Source organism: Papio anubis, chromosome 3, assembly GCF_008728515.1.
Source record: "Papio anubis isolate 15944 chromosome 3, Panubis1.0, whole genome shotgun sequence".
NCBI classification, from domain to species: domain Eukaryota; kingdom Metazoa; phylum Chordata; class Mammalia; order Primates; family Cercopithecidae; genus Papio; species Papio anubis.
In genome coordinates this window covers 182573422-182591755 of record NC_044978.1, presented here as the reverse complement: position 1 = coordinate 182591755, position 18334 = coordinate 182573422, and the positions used below count along the sequence as shown (strand labels likewise).

The following is an 18334-nucleotide window of genomic DNA, read 5'->3' as shown; positions in this document are numbered from 1 at the left end:
GGTGCACCAGCACCTGCTTTTCTGTTCTCTCCCCACAGTGAGCTTTGAGGCAGGCCTTACCACCCACAGTCTGTGGCCTTTACAGAAGTGTCAGGCGCACACCAACTGGACCAAGTTTGAGAAGACCAATGGGACTTCCTCAGATTTCGAACACCGTGGGAGGCTGCAGATCGACGTGCTGATGGTCTATTGATGGGTGCGCTAAGCAGCCTTACAGTTTCCTGTCATTCCCACTCCCACTGCGCCCAGCCACATGGCCGAGCTGTAACCTCGGGCAGGGCCAGGCTCTGAGATCTGCAGGTGGGAAGCCTTCCCTAGCTCAGAGGGAAGTGGCCGGGGCACAGGACAGTGGTCCCAGTGCCCATTGTCCCTGAGACCTCACAGCCCTTGGAGTGGTCAGGAGGGGGCCGGGCGAGGCCGAAAGCCAGTCCTCCTGTCACTGTCCCTCGGGTTCTCTTGGTTCTTTCAACAGTTTCAAAATGCCCACTGGCCAGGCACGGTGGCTTACGCCTGTAATCCCAGCACTTTGGGAGGCCGAGGTGGGGGGATCATCTGAGGTCAAGAGTTCGAGACCACCCTGGCCAACATGGTGAAACCCCCTCTCTACTAAAAATACAAAAATTAGCCGGGTGTGGTGGCCTGGCCTGTAATCCCAGCTACTCAGGAGGCTGAGGTAGGAGAATCACTTGAACTCAGGAGGCAGAGATTGCAGTGAGCCAAGATCATACCACTACACTCCAACCTGGGCCACAGAACAAGACTCCATCTACAAAAAAAAAAAAAAAAAAAAAAAAAAGAAGGAAAAGAAAGAAAAGGAAAAGGAAAAAGAAAAGGAAAAGGAAAAGGAAAGGAAATTAGCCAGTCATGGTGGCACCTGCCTGTAATCCCAGCACTTTGGGAGGCCGAGGCAGGTGAATCACTTGAGATCAGGAGTTCAAGACCAGCCTGGCCAACATGATGAAACCCCATCTCTGTCAAAAATACAAAAATTAGCTGGGTGTGGTGGTGTATACCTATAATCCCAGCTACTCGAGAGGCTGAGGCAGGAGAATCACTTGAACCTGGAAAGCAGAGGTAGCAGTGAGCCAAGATCATGCCACTATACTCCAGCCTGAGCCACAGAGAAGACTCTGTCTCAAAAAAAAAAAAAAAAAAAAACCCACTGGGAAGGGGCTGCCCGAGAGCTCCTGTGACTGAGACCAGGACTAAAAAGGTGGGGCAGGGAGGCTTGGGAGCTGCCAGTGTACAGCAGGAAGCCAGCCCCTGCCTGTGGGGAAACATGCTGTCATTTTGCTTTGAGCTCCGTGCTTACCTGACACAGGGAGAAAGAACTTCACTTCCTTGCTTTTGGTAAAGGCCTGGTTCACCTTTTCTGCCCCTTTCCTTTCAACCTTTCTGCGGAAGCTGTCTTGTGGACGTCTCTCGTCAAAAGCACAAGGCCGGATTGTTCAACGCACAAGTGCACTCTCAGTCTCTGTCTGGGAGGTGGGTTTGCTCCACTCACTGTGATTCCCGATTTATGTGCAATTATTTCTTCGGCTTTATTTTTTGCTTTTTGTTTGTTGTGCTTTGCTTTGCTGCCCTCTTCTCATCCCTTCCTGCTTTGATTGAATTCTTTCCTTTATTCTCCTTCCTCCCTCTCCTGGTTTAGAAGTTATCCCTTCTCTGGGACTGTTATCCTAGTGCCTGCCCTATGGTAATTCACACACTTAGCTCATGGTCTCAAATCCAGCCTTATCGCAAATCATCAAAGACCTCAGCACCAGCTCTGATTGCTGTCCAGGCTTGCTGTCCAGAATTTCTACTCCCCCTTGCCAGGAGCACGGATGCTCACGCTCCCCAAGGTGACTGCTGCTTCCATCTACCCACTCCCTGCCCGACTCCTGTGCCCACCATTGCACCTTGCCTCCCACTCCCTCCTTCTGACTTTGATTCTCCTCTTGGAGTGCATTTTCCAGTACTTCTTCAGCAAAGATTTGGGGGCGGTTACTTTTTTGTCTTCATCTAAAACTGTCTTCCATTTTGCTCCCCTCCACGAATGGCAGCTCAGCTAAGCCCAGAACTCTGCTCTGACTTTGCTCCCTGTGGCCCTTAAAAGATTTCGCTCCACAGTCCTCCGGGCCTCCAGTATTCAGCCAGTCCAGCAGAGGCCCCTGTGAGATTGTGGCCCGTCCCCTTAGGCCCCTCGGATGCTCAGAAAGCTGTGCCACTGATCCCATCTGGGGTGTGGGCTTATGAACCTGATGATTCAACTCAGGAAGACTCTCAGCCGTGAGTGGAAAACAGCCTCCTCTCTCTCCCTGCTCTTGCTCCTGAAGTCCCAGGAGTTGCATCTTGAACCTTCTCATCCCTCCGTGCCTCAGAAGCTCCCACAATTGCACAGGCTGGAGTGTAATGGCGCAGTCTCCACTCACTGCAACCTCCGCCTCCCAGATTCAAGCGATTCTCCTGCCTCAGCCTCCTGAGTAGCTGGGATTACAGGCACGCACCACTACACCCAGCTAATTTTATATTTTTAATAGAGACGGGGTTTCACCATGTTGGCCAGGCTGGTCTCGACCTCCTGACCTCGTGATCCACCTGCCTTGGCCTCCCAAAGTGCTGGGATTACAGGCGTGAGCCACCGCGCCCGGCCTGCCTTGTGGTTTCTATCCTCAGTCTCTTGGCTTGGTTTGAGCTTATGCATGCCAGAGTGTGTGCTCATGGAGAACCCCTTTCTCCTCTGTCTTGTCACTTTCTGCTATGAACTCCACTTCAGAGGTGTGGCAGGAGGGCTCCTCCAGGACACCACGTACCTTACTCGGCCAGGCTGCCCAGGTGACCCTGCGCTGAAGTGGCCTATGGGGTTTTCCTGGCCCCCTGGCCTCCAGGCCTGAAGGCCACAGATTCCTGTCTGACCCTTGCTCCAACCCGCCCCCACTGGAGAGCAATGCTTCACCCAGTTCTGGACCAACACGCCTCCCCTAACCCCCACCATGCCCTGGGCCTCCCTGTGAGTGCTCCCAGGAACACCCCACCACGCCAGCATTTTCCTGCATCCCCACACCTGCCCTTTGAGATGTGACTCTGCTACTTCCCCCACTGAGAAGTGCAGGTGACAGCCCCCCTTTTAATGGGGGCTGGCCCTATGGACACTGTGGAGGTGATGCCACGTGACCTGCAGGCTGGGCCTCAGGATCACCTTGCCACTCTGCTCCACAGTCCTGAGACTCAGCATCGGGGAGAAAGCCTGGAGGGGGCCTGTCCGACAGCTGCGCCAGTCTGGGTGGACCAAAGGCCGCAGATGGTTCAGCTGACCCTGCCCAACTGAAGCCCCGCCCAGATGAGCCCCACCCAAGTAATCCCCATCTAGATGAAGCCCCACCCAGGTAAGCCCATCTAGATGATGATACCCCACCCAGACGAAGCCCTATCCAGATGGCCCCACACAGTAAGCCCTGCCCATAGAAGCCCCACCTAGATGAAGCCACGCCCAGGTGAGCCCCACCCAGAAGACCAGCACCCCACGGGCTGATCCCCCCAATCCTGACAGGGGGCAGCAGTGATGGTTTGAAGCTCTCAGTTCCAGGGGGTTTCTAAGTGGACCCTTGGACCCTCCCATGTTCTCAAATTTAGGTTTTAGTTTCCTCGTATTCCTGGCACTAGGGGTTGCGCCTTCTCTTCTGCAAGCTCAGTACTTTTAAAAGTGTTTTCGTGATTTTACGCAACATTTCTGGTCGCCTCGCAGTGGGGAGGTCTCTGCCTTTACACGGCCTGCAACACAGCCCTGAACGCCCTGGCCCCCCACCCTGACATTCCCCGAGGAGTTGCACGGCCATCAAACACACTGTCCAAACCCCGACTCCTTCACCCCCACCCCCACCCTCCACCCCGCAGCTCCTCTCCCGGGCTCCCCATCCCCAAACACCACCCCTCCCCCCACCCAGATCCTGCCCCCTCCAGGCCCAGATCTATCCACTTTCTCCATCCAGAGTTGCCTGCTGCCATCCTCTCGCTGGAATCCCCGCCACCCACCAGTCGCAGCTTCCAGTCTTGTCTCTCCCGCAGCAGGCCTGGCAGGACCCCACAAACAGCAGTGCTGACCCCATCATGCCCCCTACCTTCCGTGCCTGTGACCCATCCCCAGGCGACCTCCCAACCCCCTCTGCAGCGACCCCACCTTGTCCCCTGTGCTCCAAGTGCACCGAGCCTTTCAGGCTCCCCGACCCATACTCCCTTGCCATTCACATCTCAGCAGCCCCCTCGCCCCCACTCCGCTGGCTGTCCCTCCGATCCCTGGCTCAGGCAAGGCCTACATGGCCTGACAGCCTTGGAGCTTCCCACTGGGCAGCCCCTGCTGGCGCTGTGAGAAGGCTGAGTCTAGCACACCCATGGTGGGGTCGGGGGGCTTGTCCCTGCAGGCAGCTCTGTGGGAGGAGGTTGCTCTGAGAAATTTGTCAGAACTACCCAACCATGATGAGTCGCAGACACAGAACTCCTTCACGCTGTCTGCTGGAAGCCCCAGGACAAAGGTCCCGGCAGCAGCCCAGGGTGGGAGGAGAGGCTGGGCTGGGACTTGAGGATCCATCTTCAGAGGCCAGGAAGATGCCCCAGCCAGGTAGCCTCAGTCAGCAGGCCAGGCCGGCAGGGTGCTTTCCAAAGCCCCCAAGTCAGCTGCCTTCCCCAGAAAGCCAAACTCAGGAACCGTGGCCCTGGGCCTATTTTCCTATTTTTTTTCACTCAGGGGCAAAACACCTTTTCCCTTGATTATCTGTTAACCTCAAAAAGTGCTACAATTCCTTTTTTTTTAACTGAGGTGAAATCCACACAACATACAATCAGTCATCTTAGAGGGTACAATTCAATGGCATTTACTGCATTCGCAATGCCTCCCAACCATCACCTCTCGCTGCGTCAAAACCTTTTCATTGGCCGGGCGCGGTGGCTCAAGCCTGTAATCCCAGCACTTTGGGAGGCCGAGACGGGCGGATCATGAGGTCAGGAGATCGAGACTATCCTGGCTAACACGGTGAAACCCCATCTCTACTAAAAAATACAAAAAACTAGCCGGGCGAAGTGGCGGGCGCCTGTGGTCCCAGCATCTCGGGAGGCTGAGGCAGGAGAATGGCGTAAACCCGGGAGGCAGAGCTTGCAGTGAGCTGAGATCCGGCCACTGCACTCCAGCCTGGGCGACAGAGCCAGACTCAGTCTCAAAAAAAAAAAAAAAAAAAAAAAAACCTTTTCATCACCTCAAAAGGAAACCCCATGCCCTGTAAATCATCACTCCCCATTTCCACTTCCGCTCTCCAGCCCCTCACAACCACCAGTCTGCTTTCTGTCTCAATGGCTTTGCCTCTTCTGGACACTTCATGGAAATGGAATCACACAAGATGCAACCTTTTGCAACTGGCTTCTTTCGATTAGCATCCTGTCTTCCAGGCTCATGGCGATGGCTTGTATCAAAACATCCTCCCTTTTTTTTTTTGGTTCATTTTTTAAAATTTTATTTATTAATGAGACGGAGTCTCGCTCTGTCCCCAGGTTGGAGTGCAGTGGCGCCATCTCGGCTCACTGCAAGCTCTGCCTCCCGGGTTCACGCCATTCTCCTGCCTCAGCCTCCCAAGTGGCTGGGACTACAGGCGCCCGCCACCATGCCCGACTAATTTTTTTGTATTTTTAGTAGAGACGGGGTTTCACTGTGTTAACCAAGATGGTCTCCATCTCCTGACCTCATGATCCGCCCGTCTCGGCCTCCCAAACTGCTGGGATTACAGGCGGGAGCCACTGCGCCCGGCCAGAACATCCTCCTTTCTAATGCTAGTATCACGCCATGGTGCGGAGGGACCACAGTTATCTGTTTCCCCCTTTTGGCTGTTATGTATAGAGCTGCTATGAACATGAGTGTACAATTCTTAAATGTATCTGACACTTAAGTAGTTGATTCTGCTTTTAGGTGTTTTTTGTAATCATGATATCCCTAAAAATAATTGGAAACATTCTCAAAAACTGAAATCCAAAGAAAAGAAAATTGTCCTAAGGCCACCATCCTGGGTGTGTTAGCCCAGTCTCCCCAAGAAGCCAGTGTAAAATAGCACCCCATCTGGTGCGGGAGAGCCAGGGCCAGCACAGCTGGAGCAAAACCACACCCATGGCAGAGACTGAGAGAGCCAGCCTTGCAGTTTGGACCCACGCTCCTCAGCCATGGAGGGCGCCCCACTTGATGTGCCCCCTACACCCCCTGCCTCCCTCCAGCAGGAAAACAATGAGAAATGGAAGAGCTTCAGAATACTTACTGTAAGAAGGAAAAAATCATTCCATTCATCTTATCCAACTATTCTACATAAATTACCATAACATAAAATGTTCTATTCTACTTGTGCTTAATCTATTCAGATCAGTCAAAAAATATCCATTCACTTTTGTCTTCCTCCTTCAAACACTTGACTTGCCCATCAATATCTAAGGTTTTTTTGCAATCCAACTGAACAAAGCACAAAAGTAATCGTTTCACCAAATGGGACTCATGTAAAATCCGATGACGGTCCAGTTCCTTCCTGCAGGAAAGGAGACTTTGCCTGACAAACGCGGGTGCCAGCCCTGGGGTCCCACGGACCTGAGTGTAAATCCCAGCCCTGCGTCCTCCTGGCTGTAGAGGTTCCAGCAAAGTGACTTGTCCTGAGACCCCATTTGTAAAACAGGGTGCATCAGCATAGTTTAAACATTCACAAACGGCCCTCAAACCTCAGTGCCTTAACGGATAGAAGTTTATCCCCCTCACATCACGGTGCAGGGTGAGTGCACCCCAACCCCTTCCCCGCTGCCACCCCAGAGCTCTGGAGTCCTCTCCTAGGTCCTGAGCATCCAGACAACAAATGGGGCACGGGCCACGGGACGACAGCATGAGAGGCTTGGGGGTCAGTCCGACATGGTGAACCCCATTGCTGCCCACACCGGCTGCAGTCAGCCCTAGTCCTGTCAACCACAGATGAAGCAGGTGTTCATGTGGTGGGTGACATGACAGCATCTATCCCCTGGGGCGCGGGCAGGGGCAGGGCACATCCTTCATCCTCAGGGGGACATGTAACCAGGCCTGTGGGGATGCCTGGGGCGCAGGCAGGCGCAGGGCGGCATCCTTCATCATCAGGGGGACCTGTAACTGGGCCCACGGGGATGCCTGAGGTGTCCTAAGTCAGGGTCTGTTCCCAGCAACCAAGCACCTGCCACCCACCAGAAAAAGGCGCAGGGGTGTCAGGCCCCCACTGAGACCCTTTCACTCTCAGAATGGCCTGGCTGGAGGAACTGGAAGCTGTGATGGTCTCTGGGACTCCAAGAAATACTGACATGAAACCCTAAGTAGCTAAATGTTGGTTCTGTGGAAGTCCCCGCGTGCTTACACCACCCACTGGTTCTCCCAGTATTGACTGGGGTCATTGGTTAAACTGTTCCTGTGAGTCTTGGACAGAGATGGTCTCCTCACATGCTCCCAACAATTCCACAAGGCAGGTCTCAGCATGCCCACCTGACACTAGGGAAACTGAGGCACAGGTGTGGGAGGGACAGGAATCCCCAGCCAGGCCCTGGAGCTCCAATGCTACTTAGACACATGGCCAGCAACCACTGAAGACAAGAAAACACTGGGAAAGCACTGAAACCCACAGTCTTCCCAGCATTTATTTTTCTTTGAACTGGAATCAGCTCACCATTATTCGCCTTTGCACCCGGCACACCCTGTAGCTGCACAAGGCTGTCAACTCAAACGAAACCACACCCTGGCCGTCACTTACCAGCTCTCAGATGTGCACTTGCACACATTTAGAGCAAGCACACCCGGTATTCTGGGAATTCTTGGTGGCTGAAAGCGGCCACTGAAGCCTCCTTAAATTACCCATCTCTCCTCTTAAGGTCGAATAAAATGACCTAAAAACACTGAGCCTGTGGGGGAGGACACTGGGGCCCTGCTTCCCTCCCCCATCTGTCCTGCCTGCTGAGTCCAAATACCAATTATGTGAAGCTCTTGACTCCCTGCCTCCGACTCGCCCATTTAACAGAAACCATACCAGACGTTTCCAGTAAGTACCCTGCCCTGCCCTGCCAGGGAAGGAGAGCCCTGAGTGATGACAGCGTCGGCACAGCGAGTGATGCTCGCCCTCTGTCTGCAGCCCAGGCTCTTAATTGGCCTGCAGATGCCGCTGGCACAGGGCAAGGCATGTGAGGTCCCACACTCCCCCGACCACAAACAGAAACCTCAGCAAAGCGCAGGAAATGAGATGTGAGCTGCCCGCTGAGAGTCACTTCCTAGGAAGCCAGGGAGCAGGTTCTACAAAGCCACTTTAAGAGCAGATGGACTCTCAGACGTCCGCACTGCACTCCTGCTGACCACAGCCTGAGTGCTGATGTGGAAAGGAAGGCTCTCTGGGAGGGGTAGCATGACCTGGATGCAGAGCCGGGGGAGTCCCAGAGCCCTCTGAATTCAGAGAACCCCATGCAACAGAGAGAGACCGGTGTGCAGGGCCAGCCACGCCTACTCTGACTCAGCGCTGCCAAGCATCCTCCCAGGACTTCCCGAGCCCCCTCCGTGCCAGGCGCCCGCCAGGAGAGGGAGCACCGCCGGGCTCAGCCTGTGCAGCATCCGGAACACTGACTTTCCAGCAGCTCATCTCAGAGAGAAACGTGCCAGACCAAGGACAACCCCCTGCCACAGCTGGGCACTTGGAGTTTATCAGTTGAAAACTAATTCATCAGTAGCCTGGCTAGAAGTTATCACTCAAATCCCAAGCCCCTGGAACAGGGTCTGCACTTGGCATGGGGCACGGACACAGTGCTGTAGGGACAGCAATTCATTTCCCAGGTGACGCAAAGCAGGGAAGAAGAGGCACATGCTGGTGACTGCCCTCTCATAGGTCCCACTCGTGCCAGGTCTCAGTCTCCATCAAGACCCCTCCCACAGCATTCCAAGCCCCAGCTGTGTAGTTCTGGGGGGTCTCTGTCATCATCCCTCACCCTCAGCCACCAGTGGTGAGCCCTGAAAGGAGGACCAAGCTGCGCCTCATCTCTGCACATCAGGACCAAACAGATATATCCAGACCTTGCCCCACCCCCAACTCTGGGGCCTGCCCCCATCTGCCAGTTCGTTTCCAGGGTGCCGCCCCTCTCAGCCAGGTGGCCAAGGTACAGAGTGCTGGCCACCAATGGGCAGTTCTCTTCAAGGGCCCCTGACCAAGTGGGTTGGAACCCTGGAAATCCTCGGGTGACTGAGGCGGGGTTAACACAAGAGCCGAAGGGCAGGAGGTCCTATGCTCAGTACTGCTCAGTCCTATGCTCAGTACTGCTCAGTCCTAGCAGGTTCCCACAAAACATGCCAGTGGGGTTGGCCCCCAGGTGGATTTTACCAAACCCAAAGGGTTCTTCTTTTATAAAGCACACACACCCAGCAAGTCACTCAGGCTTCTCTTGGCAAAGGCCATGTCATTGCTAATCGGGGCCCGGAATGTTTACAGGAAGTTGCCGAATACATATCACTCAGTAAGGCAGATTTAAAGGAATGTTCTCCTACAAAGCGGGAGGACAAGAAAGGTTAATAGCCCCCACTCTGAAAACGGTCTGGGGGTGCAGACAAGCGAGCTCTTCTCGGCGTGCAAGGTTGAGCATGGTAACCAGCCACACAGAAATGACCCCATCCACCTAGCCAGCATAACCCACCGAGGGTCAATTCCTCCCCAAAGATGGGAAACACAAATTGATCCTGGGTGATTATTAATATGCTCTTTGGTGATGGCCAGGAAATCTTGCCCAGGTCCAGGTAAGTATCCAGGCCCCTTTCCCCCTTGCCGGGAGTTCTCACCTCCTAGTGACCAGGAACCTCCAGCCAGGTCAATCAACAGAAAGTCATAACCAAGCAAGAAACACAGCACTGACACTTTTGTTTCAAATGAAGACACCAACCATGCCAAAATAGTTCGCCTTTCTAAAGCATAAACTCTCTTGAAAAGACTTTAAAGAAAAGCAAGAAAGTATTTCACCAACATCAGTAAAGCAGGACAAGCTGACAGGTTTTCCTGCACGCCTCTTCCAGGCAGTGTTCAAAGTCAGGATAATACTTAAAAGATCTGAACACTTAACACCAAGAAAAATCATATTGGTGTTTAAAAGACTGATTAAGAAAGTGAATAGAAATACAATTTGCAAATGTCATTTTAATGTTAAACTTTTGTATTATTCATCAGGCATTCTTTTACTCAACTTAGGGAGCTAATGTAGTAGCTAATTTTTATTCAGGTATCAAAATTTATGTCACACAGGAATATTTTTAAGCATTTCCAACTGCTTTTTAAAACTATAAGAACGGTGAATAATATTTTCATTTCAGAATATTTTCCACCATATTGTAACGAACAAGAAGCTCAGTGTTGGCCCGGCACAGTGGCTCACACCTGTAATCCCAGCGCTTCAGGAGGCTGAGGCAGGAGGATTGCTTGAGGCCAGGAATTTGAGTCCAGCCTGGGCAACATAGTGAGGCCCTGTCTCTACAAACACACACACACACACACTTAAAAATTTATAAAAATAAGCTCACTGTGCAGTTTTAAACCAAAGCAGGAATTCAATTAAAAATTCAGTTTGAATTGTACATCTATCTAAATAAAGTGGGAAAAAAAATTCCTAACTGCAGGCAACAGTCTCCCCCAGACACATCCTCCCACAGCTAACGTTTAACACTTCAACTCTTCCAGGCCCAGAATCTTCCCAGGACTGACTTTGTGCTTATTTGTGCCAAAATGTGTTAAATTAGACAAGAAGGAGAAGCATAAAATTCAATTCATAATCCAAGACAAGAATCTGAGCTTTGGTTTGAAAAATGAAAAGCTCTGGAATGACATAACATACTCCAACCCTTCAAACAATCAAGATATTTAACTCCAAAGACAGATCTCAAATAAGAGACAGCCCAAGTTCAGACTGCCTACAGGGCACCGGCTCCCAGAAAATGCCATGCCATGGCCAGAGACAGATCTGAGATGGAGATACGTCTCAAGTCCAGAGCTCTGGAGCTAGTACCAGACAGCATGCCGGGAGAAGACAACGAGAAAAAGGAGAGGTCCAAACGAATCCTGTTCCCTCCCTTCTCCAGAGGCACACAGCTCTGGGCTGACTCCTGGGATCAGCTGATTCACTGGCGGTGCCCTCTCAGTGCCTGCCCCCTGCCTGGAAAGCCAGCTGTCTGCTGAAGACGAAAAGTTAGAAACACAATTCCTAATTCTTGGGACAACCTCTAGTATCATGTTCTACCTTTAAAGTGTCTTCCCTAAACGAAAACAGACAAGGCCATTCTGAAATTACTCAGCTACTTATGAAACAGAGTCTACAATTATTTTTCCTTCCTTTTCAACACAATTAGAAGGGTGTCCCCCCCAAATGCGGCCTCTTCCACAGCCACGTCCGGAGGGGCATCCCCTAGTGTCCCAGCAAGTGCTTTCAGTGACACCAGAATGTTACTTTAAGACCTGAGACACCTTTCTCCAGCTGCCTCCCGCCTTGTGTCACAGAAAATAATGCTGCTGCACGCTCTCAAAACGCCGTTTTACAAGCCGACTTGGTTTTCCGTAACTGGTGAGGAAAAGTCACTGGAACCAAACGCCACTCATACAGCTATCCAGAGGCCACCGCCCTCCCCCGGCAGAGGCGCATGGGGGCAGCAGGCAGGACCGAGAGGGGCTCCGAGGCGCCGCAGGAGGAGAGGCTGGGCGCAGACGGCTCGGCCCCAAACCACACCCAACGCCAGGAAGCGCAAGGCTCCGGACAAACCCTTAAGTCGCTGCTAGGGGCAGGGAGGTTAGCAGAAGGGAGTGCCGCCACAGGAACCCTGAATCCCCTCCCGGTCAGGCTAAGGCCGAGCATGTACCGTAAGCCCTCAACCCAACACTCCTGCAACGACAAATAGAATTCCCCGACCTCAAAGGCGTGAAGCACGCGCCCTTCCGGGCCCTGAGTTCGCCCTCGAACCTCCGTGCCGATCTTCCAAACCCACCTCCCGCCTTCCTGGAATGGGCGCACGCGAGGCACGGATTTCAGGAAATCTCCGCCGTGACAGCTCACCCACGGTGGAGGCGGCGGCCTGGGACGCTGGACGGAGAAAGGTGGCCAGCGGAGGGAGGAGGGGTGGGTCAGCAACGCAGTGGCCTTGGATGTCCGAGCTGCCCGGACGCAGCGCTGGCCCCACTCCCGCCCTTGGTCGCCGCGGTGACCCCACCCGAGCCGTGCCCTCTCCCAAGATCTCAGGGCCAGGGCCTCCCCGCTGCGCCGGCCCCAGGGTGCCACCCTCGGACGCCCAGATGCGCCCTGGACCCTGCGCCGGGATCCCGAGCACCGCCGCGCCTCTACCCCGCGCCGAGCGCGCCCGGCCCTGCTCCGGCTGCAGCGGACACGAGCCCCAAGCGGGCGGCGGGGACGCAGCGCCTGCAGTGCGACTAGCGCAGCCGCCGAGGCACGGAGAGCGCCGCCCGGACCCCGACCCCATAGCGCTAGGAGGGCCGCGGGCGCGGGCTGTGGAGCCGCACCTCCAGCCCCGCCAAGGCTGCTGGCCACCGGCGCGCTCGTCCCAAGGGCCGGGCGGAGGACCTGTCCCGGATTCCAGAGGACGCGGGTGGGGAAGGGACAAGGATGGGGACAAGGGAGGGGACGCCAACTGGGCCGAGGTGTGGGTGAGTCCTGGTTCGGGAAGGGAGGCCGTTGGCAGCGCCATCAGGATCCTCTCTGGACTCGGAAGGACGGATCTGCCCTGGACCCAGGGATTGGGAAATGTGGCTTCTCTCAGAACCTGGGGAAGCGGGGAGAGGGTCTGTTCTGGAGTGCGGAGGGAGGTCCATTCCCGGCCCAGGACAATGGGGGTGGGGGCAGGAGGGGAATGAGGGAGCATCCCTGGTTCAGGGAGGGGAGACGGATAAGTAGTAGGGGGTCTGCTCCAGGCCCGCGGGCTGGGGACCACGAAGTGTAGGAGGGCACCGTCCAGGACCGGGATGAGGAGGGAGAGGGGCCCGTTGTGGCCCTGGAAAAAGGGGGAGGGAAAGTGCTCCCCGGCCCGAGAGGAGGAGCAGGAGGGTCAGTCCTGGACCTGGGCTTAGGAAGCGAGGAGGGACGTTCGGACCCGCCCCAGGGACAGGGCGATGAAGGTCTGTCCAAGCCGCGGAGTGGAGGGAAGTATGTCGGCGGTGGGGGAAGAGGCCGGCCACGGACAGGAAAAGGGGGTCCGTCTCGTAGGGGGGACGGGCGGTCCTGGGGAAGGGAGAGGCCTCGGCGCGGGGGGCATCCGGCCCGAGCGGGGCCGCTCACCTTGGGTTTGTAGAGCCACTTTCGGAACCTGTTCATCATCGCCGCGCCGGCCCTAGCCGGACTCCGGGCGGCCCTCGCCCTCCGCAGCGCTGCGCCCGGGCCCGGCTGCGGCGCGGGGCGGACGCGGAGGCACGGCTGGAGCCCCCGCGCGGTCGCGGGGAAGCTGGCGAGCTGAGCCCGGAGCGCCGAGCGGGCGGCGGGCAGGTGCGCGGGGCAGGCGCGCGGGGCAGGTGCGCGGCCCTGAGGATGCTCTGCAAGCGGCGCGCCGTGCGGACCCTCAGACCCGGGAGCTGGCGCTCTGGCGCTCGGGCGCACGGACAGACGCCGGCACGGGGGCGCGCGGCTCCTCACTGCTCACTGACACCCCGCACTCCGCTGGTCACGGCCGCCCCGCGCCGCACATGCGCCTACGGTGCCGCGAGCCCCGGGCCCACCACGAGCGGCGGGCGGGGCGGGCGGGACGGGCGGGGCGGAGGCGGCCCAATCCCCGCGCGCGGGCGCCGCACCCCGCCGAGGCGCGCTCTCTGCTGGCTGGGAGACTCGCCGCGCCCGGGGATCCAAGAAACTACAAGTCCCGAAGGACATGGCGGGAAGGCGGTGCCCAGGACTTGGCGCCCCGGGCCGCGCCGCGGCGCTGTGCATTGTGGGGGTTGTGGTCCACCCGACGGCGCTGGAGCGTGCAGCCGGTTGCTAGGCGACGACGCCAAACAGCCGCCGCGTCCTGCCTACCAGGAGCTGACGGACCGCGACTGCCAACCCCTTCGCCCTAGCTGGTCGAGGAAACTGCTGCGGCGGCAGGTGGCGGCGGCAGGTGGCGACGGCAGGAGGGCTCGGCTGCCCGGAGGGCCCGCCAGGTACGGGGGCGGGACAGATGCGGGGCTACGCGCCGCCGACTTTCATGACCGGCCGGCCGGTCCCTCTCACTCGCTGCTCATCTTGCTTCTCCCAAACACCTTTTCGGTCTTCTTCCCAGCTCCTCGATGAAAGTGAACGGTGCCTCTTTTTTTTCTTTCTTTTTTTTTTTTTTAAATCACCACTACCAGCGGTGCGTTCTAAAAAGATACTCTCCCGCCCTCGCTACTCCCCCCAGTGGTGCCCTAATTTGTACCTTAAAACGCTCACCTCAGAGTACTTGCTGTGTGTCAAGCAGAGAGCTAAAAACCCACACGTGGCCTCACTTAAACTTCCCATTGACGGCTGGAGAAGCAGGCACAACGAGGCCGGCGTGCCCTGGCTGTGGGGGTTGCATCCAGATCACCGCGGGTCTGGGTCGGCCTGACCCCACAGCGCTGCACTTTTCCCTGCCGCGCCAGCACCACGTTTCTGGCTTGTGAAACGTGCAGATGTGAGACACAGGAGATGGAAATCATGCCCTGCTCGGTTCAGAATTTAGAAGTATGACCTGTTCCCTGGTTGTCCTTACTAGCCAGGGCCAGGTACTCAGAAAGGTCCGTGGACTCCATGACCACTTTATTCCATCAGACTCATTGTGAGCCTAGGTGCGCTGGCATCTGAGATTTCTCTTTGTTGGGGGTGGGGTCCATGTTCATTTTTGAGTGAGTAATTGATTTTCCCTAACCTCCTCTTCCTACCACAGTCGACCCTCTGAAGGGCAAAACCCCTCTGCAGTTGTCCCTTATCTCCAATTCCTTCCCACCTGTTCTTTCTGGAACTTACTCCAATCAGATTTTCACCCAACCACTCCTCTGAAGCTCTTTATCAAAGTCATCCTTGACCTTGATGTTGCAAAATCTGATGATCAGGGGTCAGCGCTCATCTCTTCCTTGAACTGTCACCACCAGGTGACCCAGCCGACTGTGCCTTCTCCGTAACACACCATCCTCGCTTGGCTGGAACAGATCACTCTGTCCACTTTTCCTCTGTGCTCCTGGCCACACCTGCTTGATCTCCTTGGCTGGTTGCCTCCCTTGCTCACCGACCTCTCAACACTGGAGACCCTGGACTCAGTCCTTGGAAGCTACTCTATCCACCTCCTCCCTGGGGGATTTCCTGCAGTCAGGTGGTTTTATAAACAACCATTTTCTCCCAAACTTCTCAAAACCTGCATCTCTAGCCTCAACCCTGAAACTCCTGTTTGCCTGTTCTTCACCATTTGGACGCCTAACAGATCCTCTTAAATTTAACGTGTCCCAAACCGCACTCTCAATCTTCCCCCATAAAACCTGCTGCTCCCAAAGCCATAATTTCTTCAGCACAGGATCTTGGGGTAGACACTTGTTGGGCTTGTCCACTGAGTGAATGGCTATTCTCTTTGGGTCTATCCTTGGCCAACTCCAGGTCCTGGAGCAGTTTTATCTGCTCAGAGCTTCCCTTCCTTTGTTTTATAGTTTGAAATTGTGCATGGGATGAAGGCTGAACTTGGGGAATTGGGGTATCAGTTAGGTTTAGCTGCATGTATTGAAAAATCCCAACATCATAGTGGCCTCAACAAGAATATTACTCATATTTTTATAAAAGAGGTTGCCGGGCACGGTGGCTCACGCCTGTAATCCCAGCACTTTGGGAGGCCGAGGCGGGCGGATCACGAGGTCAGGAGATCGAGACCATCCTGGCTAACACAGTGAAACCCCGTCTCTATTAAATATACAAAAATTAGCCAAGCGTGGTGGCGGGCACCTGTAGTCCCAGCTACACGGGAGGCTGAGGCAGGAGAATGGCGTGAACCCGGGAGGCGGAGCTTGCAGTGAGTGGAGATGGTGCCACTGCACTCCAGCCTGGGCGACAGAGCGAGACTCCGTCTCAAAAAAAAAAAAAAAAAAAAAGAGGTCATGGAGAGGCAATCATGGTTGGTATGGCAGCCCCAAAGTCCTCAAGGATCGACTTTTCTAGCTGCCATTCACATTTCTTCATGATCCAGGATGGCTGCCCACATTCCTGCCATCACTTCCTCAGCCCAGGTACCAGCTGCAAAAGAGAAGATGGATATGCCCCTCTCGTTCAGGGAGACTTTCCAGAAGTCTCACACCTTTCCACTTCTTGAAGGTGATGGGAGAACGTAGCCACAAGACCATGCCCCAGCTACCAGGGAGGCTAGGAAATGCCATCTTTCAGTTGGGCAGCGGTAGACCCAGCTAAAAGTCAGAGTTTTCTTATTTGGGAGGAAAGGGGGAGTGGAGATTGAAAAGCAACTAGCAAAACCTGCCACGTGGGATTGTGCTTTAAGCAGAAGCCATAGGGGCGTGACTTGGCAGCAACCCTTAGGAGACTGGCTTAATCAGGAGAAAAGATTATATTTTAATTAACATACATTTGAGATCTTAGGTAAATGAGTTATCTCCTAGTGGTTGAGAGTGTTGAGCTGTTTTGTGTCTGATGGAATTTAAACCTCCTCATATAATCTCATTTGTGTCTATAAAATATTTCCTAAGAAAAGAGAAGCTTCAGCCCACCCTTTTTTTTAGATGGAGTCTTGCTCTGTCACCCGGGCTGGAGTGCAGTGGCATGATCTCGGCTCACTGCAACCTCTGCCTCCCAGGTTCAAACACTTCTCTGCCTCAGCCTCCTGAGTAGTTAGGATTACAGGCACCCACCACTGTGCCCAGCTAATTTTTGTATTTTTAGCAGAGGCGGGGTTTCACCATGTTGGCTGGTCTGGAACTCCTGATCTCAAGTGATCTGCCCACCTCGGCTTCCCAAAGTGCTGGGATTATAGGCGTGAACCACCGTGCCTGGCCTAGTCCAGCCCACCTTTAAAGTTGCCTTAAATATAAGATAGTCAAGTCCTGATCAATGGAGTTAAAAATCAATATGAGAAAAAAGTCATTAAGCTTGGAAATTAAATCCCACTTCCCACATAGATGGTACTTCACTATGAAAGCTGAACTTTGGAAGACTCAGGTGGGAGGATCGCTTGAGGCCAGAAGTTCAAGACCAGCCTGGGCAACATAGTAAGACCCCTGTCTCTACAAAAAAAAAAAAAAAACAATTAAGTACAAAATTAGCTGGGCGTGGTAGTGCACGCCTGTAGTCCCAGCTACTTAGGAGGCTGAGGCAGAAGGATCACTTGAGCTGTAGTGAACTATCACTGAGCCACTGCCCTCCAGTCTGGGTGACAGAGTAAGACCCTAAATCAGGAACAAAATAACATCAGGCTGAGAGTTTGAGAATGAGTGAACACATGAATATAGCCGAGATGCTGAAAGCAGGCGTCAGAAGTGGATGAATTTTAATACCTATTTCCTCCCCAAAGATGTGATTGTTTTGATGAAGTTCTTAGGCTAATTTCAGGGGGATTCAGAATTCAAGCACCTCTTTTCCTTACATCCACCTTCACGTACACCTGCTCTGGGCCAGATTCAGGGTGCAGAGGCCCCGCCCCAGCGACCTTCAGGCCCGCCAGTGAACCAGGGTTCCAGGGGCAGGGCAGGACAATTTGAGTCGGGCTGGACTCCAAAGGGGCTCCTCTCCCCTGCATCCCCATCTTCAACTTGGTTTGTCCATTTTTTCCTTCCAGTTCATTCCTACCAGGTCCGCCCTGGATTGGGGGGTGGGCTTGGCATGGCCCTCTTGCTCTCCTCGACTTGCATCACCAAAGGATGCCTAGGATCATCCTTTCTCCAGAATGCTCCAGCTCCAGGACAGGGGGAGACAGCAGGGAAACTCTTCTACCCTGGGAGCAACTGCCACCACACACGCGCAGACCACCCACTCTCACCGCCCGCACAGGAAGAGACCCTTTCCTGGGTGTATACCCAGTTTCTCCAGACAGAGCTGTGTCCAGAGCAGATTAGAAAAGGCTGGGGCAAGGGGACCCCATCCCAGGGCAACCTGACCCGCAACGTGAGGTGGAGGCAGGGCAAGAAAACTCATTCTTTAACATTGTTTCTCTAAAAGTAGACTTTTACATTTATTTATTTATTTATTTATTTATTTATTTAACAGGATCTCAATGTGTCACCCAAGCTAGAGTGTGGTAGCACAGGCGTAGCCCAAAGCACCTTCGACCTCCTGGGCTCAAGGGATCCTCCCACCTCAGCCTCCCGAGGAGCTAGGACTACAGGCGCACCAC

General features: G+C 54.6%; 2 protein-coding genes across 5 annotated transcripts in view; one reads left to right on the top strand and one right to left on the bottom strand.

Moving 5' to 3' along the window:
* Positions 1-13737, bottom strand: part of ZFYVE28 (zinc finger FYVE-type containing 28) — a 145523-nt gene extending 131786 nt beyond the window's left edge. The window contains exon 1 of one of the 2 annotated variants that reach the window (XM_031664780.1): positions 13306-13737. In XM_031664780.1, coding sequence (XP_031520640.1) covers positions 13306-13344 — 39 coding nt within the window. In that variant the 5' untranslated portion in view covers positions 13345-13737. The remainder of the gene's footprint in view (positions 1-13305) is intronic. The other variant, XM_003890889.5, reaches the window with a different exon arrangement.
* Positions 13738-13997: 260 nt separating this feature from the next.
* CFAP99 (cilia and flagella associated protein 99) overlaps positions 13998-18334 on the top strand; it is a 44816-nt gene continuing 40479 nt past the window's right edge. The window contains exon 1 of one of the 3 annotated variants that reach the window (XM_017955719.3): positions 13998-14159. The gene's annotated coding sequence lies outside the window, so the exon portion shown is untranslated. The remainder of the gene's footprint in view (positions 14160-18334) is intronic. The other 2 variants (XM_003890881.3, XM_017955720.3) reach the window with 2 other exon arrangements.